Genomic DNA, 16,438 nt, shown 5'->3' with positions numbered 1-16,438 from the left:
TGATAGGTGTGTGTTAGTGAGCACTCTGACGGAGAAGATATTAGCGTTAGAGTAGCGCATCCAGACTTTAGAGAGGGTTAGAGAGTGTAAGAGCAGCGTTATTCCCGTAGCAGACAGTCTGTGTGCCGCAGGCGGAGATAACCAGCTCCCGACTCCGGCATTAGAGCCCTCAGCGGCATACTCGATCAGCCAAAGCTAACACTAAGGCTAGCCCACCGGAGCACACCTCTTCTGCGCTTTACATGTCCAACAGGTTTGCTCTCCTCAGTGATGCACCCGCTGTAAACCTGAAAGAGCTCTGGTAATAGGAGACTATATGCTGAGACATATGAAATTAGCCAGGCCTTTAGGGGCGCCAGTGGCAGCGGTTAGGTGTATCCCAGGAGCCAGAGCACCGGACATAGCAGGTAATCTTAGGGCTCTAGGACAGCACAGGTTCTCTAAGATAGTGGTACATGCTGGAGCTAATGATATACGCCTTCGTCAGTCAGTGGTTAGTAAGAATAACTTTATAGAGGTGTTCAAATTAGCGAAGGTGATGTCCGATGACGTAATATGCTCTGGTCCCATCCCAATGAGATGTGGTGACATAACTTACAGCAGGTTATGGTCGCTGAACCGCTGGATGTCCAGGTGGTGCTCCGAAAACAACGTGGGCTTCATAGACAATTGGAAGACCTTTGAGGGCAAAACTGGCCTGTTAGGGCGGGACGGTGTCCATCCCACCCGGGAAGGTGCTGCTCTCATTTCCTGTAGTATAGCTCATAGTTTCAGAAGAGGCCTAGTTAATCGGTGACAATCCAGAGCCCAGACCAGGGAGCAGACAGACAGGCTAAACCAACCGTCTGCTAGCTGCATAGAGTCGTCACTCAGGGTTCATCATATTGAGACTGTGTCTGTTCCCCGAGCAAAAAAAACAAATTTAGAAAGACTCAAAGTCTGTTTTAGTAATTTAATTAACATAAAGACCACAAACTCAGATCATACTGAATGCGCAGCTGGCACCTCTGATCTGAAGCTAGGACTGTTAAATATTAGATCTCTCGCATCTAAAGCAGTTATTATTAACGAAACTATCACAGATCAGGAGTTTGATATATTCTGTTTAACTGAAACCTGGATTAAACAGGACAAGTATGTAGCTCTAAATGAAGCTAGTCCTCCTGGATACAGCTACATACACCAGCCTCGGTTAACTGGTAGAGGAGGAGGCGTCGCAGTTATTCACAATGATAATCTGACTATTGTACAAAAACACGGACACAAATTTAATTAATTTGAAGTTCTTTATAGTAACATAAGTGTAGCTACAAATATTAAGTCAGCTCAGTCGATTCCACTAATTATCATTTACAGACCTCCAGGGCCGTACTCTGAATTTCTTAGTGAATTTGCAGATTTCCTCTCAAACCTAGTCGTTTCTGTAGACAAAGCGTTAATTGCTGGAGATTTTTAAATTCATTTTGAGAATCTAGAAGACCCTGTGTGTAGAGCATTTATGTCCACACTGGACTCAGTGGGAGTAAATCAGTGTGTAGTAGGACCCAGTCATAAAGCAGGTCACACTTTAGATTTAATAATATTCTTCGGATTAAGTATAAGAAATTTATTCACAATTCCACTATCTGAAGTTATCTCAGATCACTATCGTGTCTCAATTCAAGTGTGTCACAGTAATAATGTACGCACAGCACCGCGCTACCGTATGAAACGTACATTCACATTAACTACCAAACAGAGTTTTATCAGTAATCTCCCGGAACTACCAAATTCGGTTAGATCACCGTCTGACCGCACAGAACTCGATCAGGCGACTGAATATTTAGAGTCGACATTTCGTCACACCTTAGATAATGTAGCTCCAGTTAAAAGAAAAATTATTAGAGATAAGAAACTTGCTCCCTGGTATAACGATCATACACGCACTTTAAAACAGACCGCTAGAATACTTCACTCCCCTGGAAGAGAATGAACTAATTTCACTCATCTCAGTTTGTTGTGTAAATTACTTATAAGCTTTAAACCCTTTTCTCATCCTTTTTAAGGTACTTTACTTTTACTCTAAAGATAGCAAAAAAAAAGAAAAAAGTCTTCTCCATCTTAGTCTATTTACTAGAAATACAGCACAAATGTGATCACTCAATTTGTGTGCGTCACACGCTTCCTGACACATGACTATAAATTGGACATAAACCATTTTTTCTCATAACCAGTATTACAACATTGTAATCCATTGGGCGATGGATGGGGTTCGAAACGTACTTATGCTAGAATACGGACAGTATGGGTACAAACAATGAGTTGGCTAGATTGCAACTTTTTAATTAACTTTTATTCACTTCTAATTGGTAATATCCTCCGGTCTTTGTTGAGGAACAACTTAAACTTGAATGACAATGTGTTCTGTGAGGCTGTCTGGAACACTCAGGCCTCCTGGGTTACAATTCTTTGAATTATTTAAATATTTTACACCATTTATATACATACATTATAATCCTTTGTTTTTCAGACATTCACCTATTGCCATTCCACTCCTCTATCAGACAAATAATGCAACAAATAACTAAAACAAATAACTCGTCTATTTTAAATGCCTCTTAAAATTACCAACAAATCTTGACTGCAGTGATTAACACAGTCGATGATGACACACAGCTGGAACCCTGTTACTGACTAATTGAATAGGCGGAGACTCCAGATCCAATTAGGGACAAAAGACACAATAAAAGGCCACTGTTGCTAGCTGTTTGAATGTGGGTGTGTGAACTTTGGGAATCATGGCGAGCTCAGGAGTAAGGCTGGTCCTTGTGGGAGTTTTTCTTGCTTTAAACTATGTGTGCATTGTACCTGCTTCTGTGCAAGATGTGAAAATGGCATTTCAAGATTCTAAGTTTCCAGTGAAGCTCAATGTGCAGCCATCTGCCCAGTTTAATGTTTGCCAAGTACAGGGTTTTGAAAGGGTTCCTTGTGGACTCCCTGGCATTCAGGCTGCTCAATGTACTGCCATTAACTGCTGTTTTGATGGCAGCCAGTGCTATTATGGGAGTAAAGGTAGGTTTTAAATCTTACCTGACTTGGCTTTGGTTAAAATGCCAAACTGACTCCTGTTTCTTCCTTAACCAGTGACTGTCCAGTGTACCCTTGATGGCCAGTTTATCTTGGTGGTGGCAAGAGATACAACCCTTCCCAGGATAAGCCTGAATTCCATCAACTTGCTGGGAGGAAATGCTGCACCCTGTGGTCCTGTTGACTCAAATGTGGCCTTTGCTATATACCAGTTTCCTGTAACGGCTTGTGGAACAACAATGAGGGTTTGTTAATATCCCCCCCTCTCCAAATACATGGGGTCTGTCTTGATGTTAATGGTTCTACCTACTCTGTCCAGGTCCAAGGTGGTTATGTGGTCTATGAAAACAAGATGATCTCTGGCTATGAAGTTGGAGTGGGACCCCGAGGAGCAATCACAAGGGACACTCACTTTGAGTAAGTTAACTAACTCATGGTAGGGGATGGTTTTGGAGCTTTCACTGATCTGTGGCTTCCTTTGCAGGCTTTACTTCCAGTGTAGATATGCTGGTGTTAACTTTGCAGCTGTGTCGTTTGAGCCTTCCGCTGCTGCCAATCCTATGCCCCTTGTTGCTTCTGGACCACTCCAAGTAGCAATAAGGCTAGGAAATGGCCGCTGTGCCACAAAGGGATGTAATGAAGGTGAGAAGCTTCTGTTTAAATCTTGATGTGTGATCTGAATTTATACTGTCAACAGGAATTGATACCCTACCTTCCAACAGAAAAAGTGGCCTACAACTCGTACTACATGGCTAATGACTACCCTGTGACTAAGATTCTGAGGGAACCAGTGTTCGTTGAGGTTTACATCGTGGGAAGAAATGATCCGAATATTGTGCTGGTTTTGGGAGACTGCTGGGCGACTGCTTCCCCTAACCCCTACAGTGGACCACAGTGGGACCTTCTTTTGAATGGGTAAGTTCTTCACATGTCCTTTCCTGTTGTGGGCCAGTGACTGACCAGGGAGTGACTACCTGTCTGTGTATTCCAAAGGTGTCCATACACAGATGACCACTACTTGACCAAGCTGATCCCAGTTAATGGAACATCTGGACTTGCATACCCTACCCATTACAGACGCTTTGTCCTGAAGATGTTTGCCTTTGTGAATCCTGACATGACTCCAGTGCAAGAGACGGTGAGGACTTGCTTTCTGCTTGTGCTGTTGTACATGAAATGAGTTCTATTGCTAAGCTTTGTCTTCCTTCTCAGGTCTTCATCCACTGCAGTACATCTGTATGTCTTCCATCTGCACAAGACTCCTGTCAACCTGTGTGTGCCAGAAGAAGTAGGTAGACTCTTGTACAACTGTCTGCTGCTTCACTTGACTGGCTTATTGACTTTGTTCATCTTGCTCTTTTTAGGAAGAGATGTTTCTGCAGAAGAGCGTGCTAACAAATCGGCAGTAGTGTCTAGTGGAGAAGTGATCTATACCCAAAGATCCACACCTAGCTCTGATTAAAATTGTGCTAAATAAAAGGTTTTTGCTTTCAAACTCTTTAGCTGTTTCAGTTGTGTTGTGAAGTGTCTCCTGGGTATGACCTGGTTATAATCATGGGTGTTTTCCAGTAAACTGCATATAACTAGTGTGTTTAAACATGATGACTTGCTATTCTCTAATGGGACCAAGATTTGGTGGCTGGGGATTTGTTCTTGGACTGAACTTGTTGGCATTATTTTGCTAGTTAATGGTACACTCTGCTTAAAATGGACAGCCCTTTAGTTGGAGGGTTATGGCCTTCTCTACTTCTGAGAAGGCCCAAAGGAATCTGGCTTAAGCTGTAGTCCAATGCCTCAAATTTTAGCTTTGAGAACACTTGGCAGGTTTAGGCATGCATTGGTAATATCTGACTACCAACAGCAATCATGTTCAACATTCCATGCAGCAAAACTGCCTTACATGGAGACTGCCCTGGGCACTAGTAGTCTTAATTGTAAAGTGTGTGGATAACTTCTTAGTCTTTCCTAGAATATTACCCATTATTTAATTGGCATTCTATGTTAAAACTGATTTTGCTATTCAGAAGAGAAAAGGTATCAGTCTAAATATTGTTTCCTTAGCCTGAAGTGTATCTGCGTTTAGCCTGAAGACTCATGTCTTCAATAACATAAACTACCAACCATTTCAGTTTAAACATTAAACACTTTTTGAAGCTTAGTACTTAAGCTAAATAAGGTAATTTGCTTAGTTGTCAACTTAAAATAATGTAGCAGTGTGAGTATAAGCAATTACTGCACAATTTGTGTAAAAGGGTGGAGCAGAGAGAAAAGCACCGTGTGTGGTGTATGTATGGGGCAGAGGTGTCACGTAACGAAGTACAATACTTTGTTACCTTAAGTAGAAATTTTGGGTATCTATACTTTTACTGGAGTAATTTTGAGCGGACTTTTTACTTCTACTCCTTACATTTTCACACAATTCTGTACTTTCTACTAACATTTTAAAAATGGCCTCGTTACTCCTATTTTATTTCAGCTTGTCATTCAAAAAACAAACAAAAAAAACATCCGGATAAATCACGCTATCCAGGTGGCGCGAATTTGATTGTGGTTGGATGAGAAGTATAAACATACCATTCCGACATCCTATTGGTTGGTACACGATCCATTGCACATGATGTCACGTCACACACTCCAGCAAGGACGTTTGAATAAAATAGCATTTTCGGTTGATAAGGTTGTGATAAGTAGACGAAGATGTCCGTGATAGAGACTCAAGATTCCAGCGAAATGTCACAACCAAACAGCACCAGGAAGGGAACTGGAATGAGATATACTCTCTCTGTCTCTCTCTCTCTCTCTCTCTATATATATATATATATATATATATATATATTTATACTTTTTTTTTTATTATTCCTTCACTCTGACAGCACTAATGTTTATTGTAGACAACCACACAAGGGTAATTGTTACTAAGCCTGCCCTGGGTGCACTAATTTTCCTGTATGTTGCCCTCACAGATTCCTGCAGCTAAGCTTGGATGTACATTTACATTCCAATAAAGGTTACCGATGACACGCCTCTGAAGTTTGACTTTTTGCTCCATTAAAATACTTATAGGCAGCTAGTTCTCATATCTTCTTCTCCATAAAACATGTAAATGCTCAGTAGTACACATATATGGTTCTTTAATGGATTTGCATTGTACTAAAATGCATTCTTTTTAATTGCCATATACAGAATCCCAAATCACTATGGCCGTTAAAAAATACAACAAAAACACAACACTTGTTGTTTTTGTTTATGAGGTGTTAGTGCAGTATATAGGCCTGTGGCACAGCCTAAGCTTTTATCCTTAATGTTTTTTTCCCCTTCTAAAGAAGTCTTTTTAAACCCTACTATCTATACTTCTACTCAAGTAATGAATGTGAATACTTTCGACACCACTGGTATGGGGGACCCATGCGTGAGGGGGGAGAGCGAGACCGGGGGAGCTCGTGTGTGTCAAGTCTCCGGTTCAGAGTTAGAGAGAGGCAGGATACCGTTCTGATTGTTGTTCTGGCGTGGCTGTGGCCGACAACAGTCAAATTAATAAAACTCTGTTCTCTGGTTTTTATAGCAGTGAGCGCTACAGTAGGATGCCTCAGTTTAATGAGTGTCAAGTTTTATATCAAGATTCTATAAAAGATCTATGGCTTATTAATGTTACTGACACAAGCTCTGAAGTTTAGTACGGAGAGAGAGAGAGAGTAACCCCATGCAACCATGTTTTTCAGTCTCTGAATTTAAATTTGATAAACAAATAAACTCAGTGGTTAAATATAGTTTCTTCCAACTGAGAATTTTAGCTAAGATTAAGCCTTTTTTTATCATTCACAAATTTTGAGAAAGTAATTTTATTTCATCTTGACTCGATTACTGCAATGCGTTATATACAGGAATCAGCCAGTCATCTCTTTTTGTCCACAGCTTGTCCAAAATTCTGCTGCTAGACTTTTAACCGGTACACGCAAAAGTGACCACATCACTCCGGTATTAAAGTCACTTTACTGGCTCCCGGTTCGCTACAGGATTGATTTTTAAATTTTATTAATTGTTTTTAAATCACTAAATGGTTTTACACCTCTGTACATCTCTGAGCTTTTATAACCGCATACAATATCAAGCAATCTTAGATCCACAGACCAGTTACTCCTTTCTGTCCCAAGGTATAGATTAAAGCTCAGAGGTGACCGAGCGTTTGCTGTTGCTGCTTCTAAATTATGGAATGGTTTACTATTTAATATTAGAGCAGCACCTACATTAGAAACTTTTAAATCCAGACTGAAAGCTCACTTCTTTTCCTTGGCTTTTACACCTGGCTGAGACATTTGACCCTCTTTTATTCCTTTTAATTTTTATTTTATTTTTTGTTAGTTTAATTGATTTTTTTTATTAAATTGTTTTTGCATGTTTTCATTTGATTACTGTTTTATTAACTGTCATTAAATGATTTTTATAGTTGCCTTCATTTCATGCTGTTTAATTCTGGTCATTTTATTTCTATCATTGTACAACACCTTGGTCAACTTCAGTTGTTTTTAAATGTGCTATAAATAAATTTAACTTGACTTGACTTGACTCTAGGTCCATCCATTGTTGTATTACTACTTGTAATACTTTTCCTACTTCTTCCTCTCTCTCACACACACCTTATTTTCTCCACAGTATGTCAGTACCAGCCAAACCATGTGACAAAACCATGACAAACTTATGGCTCAGCATATAACAAGTCATGGGATAAAGGTGTGTTTATGTCATTTTCCAAACCGTATAAATTCATACAGTATTGACAATTATATTCAAGTTCCTAATGTGCCCTTACTATGCATTCTTTATTTGCATTCTTCAATATTACAACTTTTAGCCCCGCCTGATCTGAGATAAAATATAAAAATATAAATTTTCAATGTTTCATTCATAATTTCTTTTGGACAGTTTAAGGCTCCTCAGCGTCCCAATGTAACTGTTCTTGGAACCCAAGTCTAGTAAGGGAAGTGCTATTGATTTCACTGTAAAGACTAAATACAGAATCTTTGTGAATGTGACCACAAATGATTATATAGAAAGCGGGTGCACACAAAGACACACACACCTTCCTCATTCCTCAAGCACTAGTGAAAAAAAACCTGGATGTTGACTTTACGAGTGAGGCACGCGCACTGAGACAGAGCATGGCAGACGATTACCCACAATTCCACAGCAAGAGAGAGAGAAAGAGAGAGTGAAAAGACCCATTGGCTCGACAGAAAAAGTGTATATGGACTATAACCGGACTTATATACCGGACATTAAACATTTTATACATTTACGTACACACTGAAAATATTGTATATAATTGTAAATATTGGTATATTGCGCACTGCAGTGTCTATTTTTTGTATAATACACACAAGCTACTTCCGTGACTTGTTTAAAACTATGAGTCTTCGTAGAACCGATGTCCGTTCATATGTGTGTGTCAGTGGCGGCTGCAAGCTTTTGAAACAGGGGAAGCTCATATTAGGCCTTTATTATAAAATTCATTATGTTCTTTGCACTTTTCATGTCAAAGTTACCCAGATCCCCAAAACCCAAACACATCCCATTCCCTGAGGTTCAAATTTTTTAATAAATAATTAATATTGAACGTCCTAAGTGTGAAACTTCCACAGCAATAGGTATCCGAGGTGCTTATGTTACCATGGTAACACATCTAGGACGTGACGTCTGCTCTGGTGACTTTGCAGGTTGTTCTGCGAATTACTTATAAGCTTTAAACCCTTTTCTCATTCTTTTAAAGGTACTTTTCTTTTACTTTGAAGATAGCAAAAAAAAAAATCCCTCAACTCTTTATTCCATTTATTAGAAATACAGCACAAATGTGATCACTCAATTTGTGTGCATCACACGCTTCCTGATAAACAAAAGTGACTCCTGACACATGACCAAAAATTGTACTTATTCCATTTTTTCTCATAACCAGTATTACAACATTGTAATCCATTGGGCGATGGATGGGGTTCAAAACGTACTCATGCTAGAATACGGACAGTATGGGTACAAACAATGAGTTGGCTGGATTGCAACTGTATTCACCTTTAATTGGTAATATCTTCCGGTCTTTGTTGAGGAACAACTTAAACTGTCAATGTCAATGTGTTCTGTGAGGCTGTCTGGAACACTCAGGCCTCCTGGGTTACAATTCTTTGAATTATTTAACTATTTTACACCATTTATATACATACATTATAATCCTTTGTTTTTCAGACATTCACCTATTGCCATTCCACTCCTCTATCAGACAAATAATGCAACAAATAACTAAAACAAATAACTCGTCTATTTTAAATGCCTCTTAAAATTACCAACAAATCTTGACTGCAGTGATTAACACAGTTGATGATGACACACAGCTGGAACCCTGTTACTGACTAATTGAATAGGCAGAGACTCCAGATCCAATTAGGGACGAAAGACACAATAAAAGGCCACTGTTGCTAGCTGTTTGAATGTGGGTGTGTGAACTTTGGGAATCATGGTGATCTCAGGAGTAAGGCTAGTCCTTGTGGGAGTTTTTCTTGCTTTAAACTATGTGTGCAGTGTACCTGCTTCTGTGCAAGATGTGAAAATGGCATTTCAAGATTCTAAGTTTCCAGTGAAGCTCAATGTGCAGCCATCTGCCCAGTTTAATGTTTGCCAAGTACAGGGTTTTGAAAGGGTTCCTTGTGGACTCCCTGGCATTCAGGCTGCTCAATGTACTGCCATTAACTGCTGTTTTGATGGCAGCCAGTGCTATTATGGGAGAAAAGGTAGGTTTTAAATCTTACCTGACTTGGCTTTGGTTAAAATGCTAAACTGACTCCTGTTTCTTCCTTAACCAGTGACTGTCCAGTGTACCCTTGATGGCCAGTTTATCTTGGTGGTGGCAAGAGATACAACCCTTCCCAGGATAAGCCTGAATTCCATCAACTTGCTGGGAGGAAATGCTGCACCCTGTGGTCCTGTTGACTCAAATGTGGCCTTTGCTATATACCAGTTTCCTGTAACGGCTTGTGGAACAACAATGAGGGTTTGTTAATATCCCCCTTCCCTCCAAATTCATGGGGTCTGCGTTGATAATGGTCTTCCCTACTTTGTCCAGGTCCAAGGTGGTTATGTGGTCTATGAAAACAAGATGATCTCTGGCTATGAAGTTGGAGTGGGACCCCGAGGAGCAATCACAAGGGACACGCACTTTGAGTAAGTTAACTAACTTATGGTAGGGGATGGTTTTGGGGCTTTCACTGATCTGTGGCTTCCTTTGCAGGCTTTACTTCCAGTGTAGATATTCTGGTGTTAACTTTGCAGCTGTGTCGTTTGAGCCTTCCGCTGCTGCCAATCCTATGCCCTTTGTTGCTTCTGGACCACTCCAAGTAGCAATAAGGCTAGGAAATGGCCGCTGTGCCACAAAGGGATGTAATGAAGGTGAGAAGCTTCTGTTTAAATCTTGATGTGTGATCTGAATTTATACTGTCAACAGGAATTGATACCCTACCTTCCAACAGAAAAAGTGGCCTACAACTCGTACTACATGGCTAATGACTACCCTGTGACTAAGATTCTGAGGGAACCAGTGTTCGTTGAAGTTTACATCGTGGGAAGAAATGATCCGAATATTGTGCTGGTTTTGGGAGACTGCTGGGCGACTGCTTCCCCTAACCCCTATAGTGGACCACAGTGGGACCTTCTTTTGAATGGGTAAGTTCTTCACATGTCCTTTCCTGTTGTGGGCCAGTGACTGACCAGGAAGTGACAGCTTTTTTTGTGTATTCCAAAGGTGTCCATACACAGACGACCACTACTTGACCAAGCTGATCCCAGTTAATGGAACATCTGGACTTGCATACCCTACCCATTACAGACGCTTTGTCCTGAAGATGTTTGCCTTTGTGAATCCTGACATGACTCCAGTGCAAGAGACGGTGAGGACTTGCTTTCTGCTTGTGCTGTTGTACATGAAATGAGTTCTATTGCTAAGCTTTGTCTTCCTTCTCAGGTCTTCATCCACTGCAGTACATCTGTATGTCTTCCATCTGCACAAGACTCCTGTCAACCTGTGTGTGCCAGAAGAAGTAGGTAGACTCTTGTACAACTGTCTGCTGCTTCACTTGACTGGCTTATTGACTTTGTTCATCTTGCTCTTTTTAGGAAGAGATGTTTCTGCAGAAGAGCGTGCTAACAAATCGGCAGTAGTGTCTAGTGGAGAAGTGATCTATACCCAAAGATCCACACCTAGCTCTGATTAAAATTGTGATAAATAAAAGGTTTTTGCTTTCAAACTCTTTAGCTGTTTCAGTTGTGTTGTGAAGTGTCTCCTGGGTATGACCAGGTTATAATCATGGGTGTTTTCCAGTAAACTGCATATAACTAGTGTGTTTAAACATGATGACTTGCTATTCTCTAATGGGACCAAGATTTGGTGGCTGGGGATTTGTTCTTGGACTGAACTTGTTGGCACCATTTTGCTAGTTAATGGTACACTCTCCTTAAAATGGACAGCCCTTTAGTTGGAGGGTTATGGCCTTCTCTACTTCTCAGAAGGCCCAAAGGAATCTGGCTTAAGCTTTAGTCCAATGCCTCAAATCTTAGCTTTGAGAACACTTGGCAGGTTTAGGCATGCATTGGTAATATCTGACTACCAACAGCAATCATGTTCATTCCATGCAGCAGAACCCCCTTACATGGAGACTGCCTTGGGCACTAGTAGTCTTAATTGTAAAGTGTGTGGATGACTTCCTAGAATATTACCCATTATTTAATTGGCATCTTATGGTAAAACTGATTTTGCTTATCAGAAGTGAAGGTATCAGTAAGTGTTTTTTTTTTTTTTTTTTTTTTTTTTTTGAGCTTGTAGTGTATCTGTGTTTAGCCTAAAGGACTCTGTTTTCAATAACATAAACTACCAACCATTTCAGTTTAAACAATTGAACACTCTTTGAAGCTTAGTACTAAAGCTAACTAAGTTGGGTCATTTGCTTAGTTAAGTAAAGAAAAGGTTGCTTCAGGTTAAAGTTGTATATTAAAATTCTTTAGTTTTTATGTCACAAATGTACAAAAATCAGGTGTTAAAGATTGAATTATACAGTTCAGTAAGTTATAATAATTAAGTAGCACAAATTAAAGAAAATCAGTGCTCCATCAATAAAAATCATGTAATGTCAAGACCATAGCAAGGCAGATTTAAGATTTTCTATTAACTTGGGGTTTAAGAGGTGTGGTATTTTAGATTATTTTAGCGAATTTACATTTATGGATGTAGAATAAGATTCTATAAAAGATCTCGATTATTAACGTCACTGTGACACGAGCTCAGAAGCTGTTCTCGAGCACAATGGGGCGTTTCAGCTCCCTCCGAGTCACGTGACTAATGACAGCCCTCGCGGTTGCCGGTATCACGTGACCGACTCGTTCTGCGCTTAAGTAAAGGCTCGCGCACTCTTGTTAACTTTTAAAGATTCAGAGAGGGTTATGTGCATAAACTTTCCTTAAACAGTGCAGCTGCATCTAATTGTGCTGCTTGTGATGCTACGATCTAGTTGTAAATAAACTTGTCCAGTAGATGGCAGTACAATGAGCCTTGTATGAAGCTTCATAAATTATACCTTTTTTTTTTTTTTTACAAATCAAACAGGCTTTAAATGAACCAAAATAAAGTAGTACAAGTACATAAGACAGACACAACTGTAAGATATATACATAGTAGTTACCGAATTGGGTTGCAAAATCAAGATAAAAAAAAACAACAATAAAATAATGAAAGTAAATAAATAAAATACATTTACATGACTTTGCAAAGGGGTTGTAAAATATTATAAATCATTAAACTCAGTAAAAAAAATTTTAAGATTTTTAATTTTTAATTTTAAGATCATTTATGAAATGAGGAAAGGAAGGTGGAGTTTTCAAAAACCTACATTTGTGAATAAAAAATTTACCACAACAAAGAAGGTTGTTAACCAAAAAGTGTTGTGTACAATCTTTTTTAAACACTCCAAACTTAAATTGTTTATAATTTATAAGGTTAATCTGAATATTGACACAGGACATTCTATTTTCTAAATGAGACCAAAACAGCTTTGAATGAATACAGTTGAAGAAAATGTGCTCAGTAGTTTCAATATTACTTTCACAAAATTGACAAGAATTTTCTTCAATATTAAATATTGACCTAAGGAATTCTTTTGATGGATATATATCATTCATTATTTTAAATTGAAGCTCTTTTACTTTTGGGAAAATTGGAAAAGAGAGGTAACTTATTCTTATCTCTTTTAAATATTTTGAATCAAATTCCTTAAAAATATGGTGACGTCTAAATCGATTTGGGGAAAGTCTATTAATAAAAACACTTCTTAACAACAAGTTGGTACATTTTTGATCTCTAATAGAATAAGAACCCAAGCACAGAGATGGAAAAGAGAATGTCACAGAATAGTGAGACAGAATTCCTTTGAGAAATAATACCATACTTTTAGGGATGGCATTTACAACTGTAAAAAAATCTTTAGGATGACATACAAATCCATGTTTCAGACAGAAGTCATTATAGCTGAGAATGTCACCATGGTTATCCATCATATCCAGTAAAGAAATAATATTATATTTAAACCAATTTTCATAAAATAAAGACTTATTGCGGTGTAAAATAAAACGGTTATTCCAAATACAAGTCTTGTGAGGACTGAAATTGTGAGAAAATGCTAGTTTGCAACACAGCAAAACCTGTTGATGAAAAAGAGACAATTTAAGAGGTAACTTGGACAATTCACATTTGACTAAAAAATTGAGACCACCTACTTTCCCAAACACTGAAGATGATATTGTAAACCATATACTGTTTGTGTTGTTAAGAAATGATCTTAGCCACTGAGTTTTTAAAACATTGTTCAATATTTCCAAGTCAATAACATTCAGACCTCCTTCTTCATAACTACGAACCAAGTCATTTTTGTTTATATAGTGATGCTTATTCTTCCAGATAAAATTAAAGATTGTACTGTTATATTCCTTAAGTAAATGAAGAGGGATAGCTAGTGATGAGGCTGGGTAAACAAATCTAGAAAGAAATTCCATTTTAGTTAACAAAATTCTTCTAAAAATTGAGATATCTCTTTGTAACCAACTATTAAGAATTGATTTTGCTTTTAGAAATTTGTTTACAAAATTTTCCTGAATGTTATGATTATTGTCTTTAGTAATAGTAATACCCAAGTATTTTACAGAGGTTTTAACTGGGATATTGCATAGAACATCTAATTCGCTGTTATGAATTGCAATTAATTCGCATTTGTTTATGTTTAAATGCAAACCAGAGGCATTGGAGAAGAGATTAACTAGTTTAATAGCTCTATCAACTTGATATTTATCCTTTAAAAAAAGAGTTGTATCGTCCGCCAATTGACTAATAGAAATCTGTCTTCCAAATACCGTGAGTTTATCAAAACTATTGTCATTAATAGTCAAAATAGTGAGCATCTCTACAGCCAAGATGAATAAGAAAGGGGAAATGGGACAGCCTTGCCTAATTCCTCGTTTAATATTAAATCTCTGAGAAGTCCCATGCGATAGTGATATAGAGCTATTTATGTCTTTATATAGCATTTTAATTAAAGATATGAATTTGTTACCAAAGCCGTATTTACTAAGAGAATCAAATATGAATTTGTGTTCAATTGTGTCAAACGCTTTTTTTAAATCCAAAAACAAAATGTAACCATCATCCTCAATCCATTCGTGATAGTCTAAAATATCTAAAACTAATCTGATATTATTATGTATTGATCTACCTTTCATAAATCCAGATTGTGATTCACTTATTATTTGGTCTAATCCTTCCTTTAGTCTATTGGCAAATATGTGAGCTAAAACCTTATAATCGCAGTTAAGAAGAGTGATGGGTCAAAGATTATCTATTTGTCGAGCATCCTTTCCTGGCTTGAGTATAAGAGTAATCAGTCCTTGCTTCATAGTTGAAGCAAGTATATTATTATGAAAACACTCAAGAAAAACATCAAACAATAGATCCCTCAAGTCTTCCCTAAAGAATTTATAAAATTCAGGGGTAAGCCCATCAGGGCCTGGAGATTTTCCTGAGGATAATTTGTCAATAGCTTTGTCAAGTTCTTCAATTTTAATGTCCGCCTCACACAAATCTCTAAAATGTTCGTCAATCTGTGGTATATTAGTATATATTCTGTCAAAAAAATTATTACAATCTGTTTAAGAGAAGGCTGAGCTGTATAAAGTGCTATAAAATTTAAAGATCTCAGAAGAAATTATTTTTGGGCAGTTATTTACATTTCCATTAACAAAAAGAGACTTTATAGCATTTTTTTCCTGTCGCCCTTTTTCGAGTCTGCAAAAATAACTACTACTTTTTTCACCTTTCTCTATCCATCTTGCTCTGGATCTCACATAAGCTCCTTTGGCTTTTTGAATATACAAATTATCAATTTTGGATTGTAAAGATGAAATTTTAAGTCTGGTTTCATCATCCATGTCACTTTTGTTACATAGATTATTTAGTTCTCTAGATAATTCTTCCTCCAATTGCGCTCTAGCTTTACTTAAATTTTTGCTGAAATGTATAGAAAATTCCCGAATCTTGTGTTTTAGGTACTCCCATTTACTTGTAAATGAAAGGTGTTCTTTATCTAATTTTGCTCTATTTATCATTGCTCTAATTTGCGAACAAAACTCACTATGCTCTAATAAGTCAGAACTAAGTTTCCAGTAACCCTTGTTTCGCGATTCTCTTTTATTTGAGCAGAAAGACAAGGAGATACAGCAGTGATCGGTTAAGGGTGCTGAAGAAATTGAGATGTCTTTGATAAATTCAGTCAAATCAGGGGAGGTTAACCAGTAATCAATCCTAGATTTGGAAATCCCATTTGGTTTGAACCAAGAGAATTGCCTTAGATTTGGATTCCCAGCCCTCCAAACATCCATTACGTTGTTATCTAAACAGAAGTTTAGAAAATGAAGGTTCGGGTGCGAATCACTAAATTTAGACGGTCTAATGTCTCAACCATTACCATATTGAAATCTCCTCCCATAATAACATTGTCAGTTGGGTATAAACGTTTCAATTCAAATAAAAGATTAGAGATTTCAGCTAATAATTTGTTGTTAAGTTGAATACTGTTGTAGCCATACACATTAAATAAAATAAACAAAACATCACCAATGTTTAAAACAACTGAAATCCAATGACCGTTCGAGTCACTTTTTGACTTTAGTATTTTCCCAGGGAGGTTATTAAATAAAATAGCAACCCCTGCTGACTGTGCAGAGGCATGGCTGAAAACTACTTTGTCACCCCATTGGCTTGTCCAGAATTTAACATCATCAGGCTTTGAATGCGTTTCTT

The 16,438-nt window shown here is 38.0% G+C and overlaps 2 protein-coding genes across 2 annotated transcripts; both read left to right on the top strand.

The window, feature by feature from the left end:
* Nucleotides 1-2,759: 2,759 nt before the first annotated feature.
* LOC128533003 (zona pellucida sperm-binding protein 4-like) lies at nucleotides 2,760-4,566 on the top strand. Its single transcript, XM_053507178.1, has 8 exons — nucleotides 2,760-3,051; nucleotides 3,124-3,311; nucleotides 3,386-3,483; nucleotides 3,551-3,708; nucleotides 3,789-3,981; nucleotides 4,060-4,204; nucleotides 4,279-4,354; nucleotides 4,431-4,566. Exons 1-8 carry the CDS (start codon nucleotides 2,778-2,780, stop codon nucleotides 4,526-4,528), a joined length of 1,230 nt encoding a protein of 409 aa, XP_053363153.1. The 5' UTR covers nucleotides 2,760-2,777; the 3' UTR covers nucleotides 4,529-4,566.
* A 4,981-nt stretch (nucleotides 4,567-9,547) lies between these two features.
* Nucleotides 9,548-11,341, top strand: LOC128533002 (zona pellucida sperm-binding protein 4-like). Its single transcript, XM_053507177.1, has 8 exons — nucleotides 9,548-9,839; nucleotides 9,912-10,099; nucleotides 10,172-10,269; nucleotides 10,337-10,494; nucleotides 10,575-10,767; nucleotides 10,847-10,991; nucleotides 11,066-11,141; nucleotides 11,218-11,341. The coding sequence occupies exons 1-8, from the start codon at nucleotides 9,566-9,568 to the stop codon at nucleotides 11,313-11,315; spliced, it is 1,230 nt and encodes a 409-aa protein (XP_053363152.1). The 5' UTR covers nucleotides 9,548-9,565; the 3' UTR covers nucleotides 11,316-11,341.
* The last annotated feature ends 5,097 nt before the right edge of the window (nucleotides 11,342-16,438 follow it).

This window comes from Clarias gariepinus, chromosome 11, assembly GCF_024256425.1.
Source record: "Clarias gariepinus isolate MV-2021 ecotype Netherlands chromosome 11, CGAR_prim_01v2, whole genome shotgun sequence".
In the NCBI taxonomy this organism is placed as follows: Eukaryota; Metazoa; Chordata; class Actinopteri; order Siluriformes; family Clariidae; genus Clarias; species Clarias gariepinus.
Note: the sequence above shows the minus strand (reverse complement) of the source record. Positions and strands in the feature narration are given on the sequence as shown.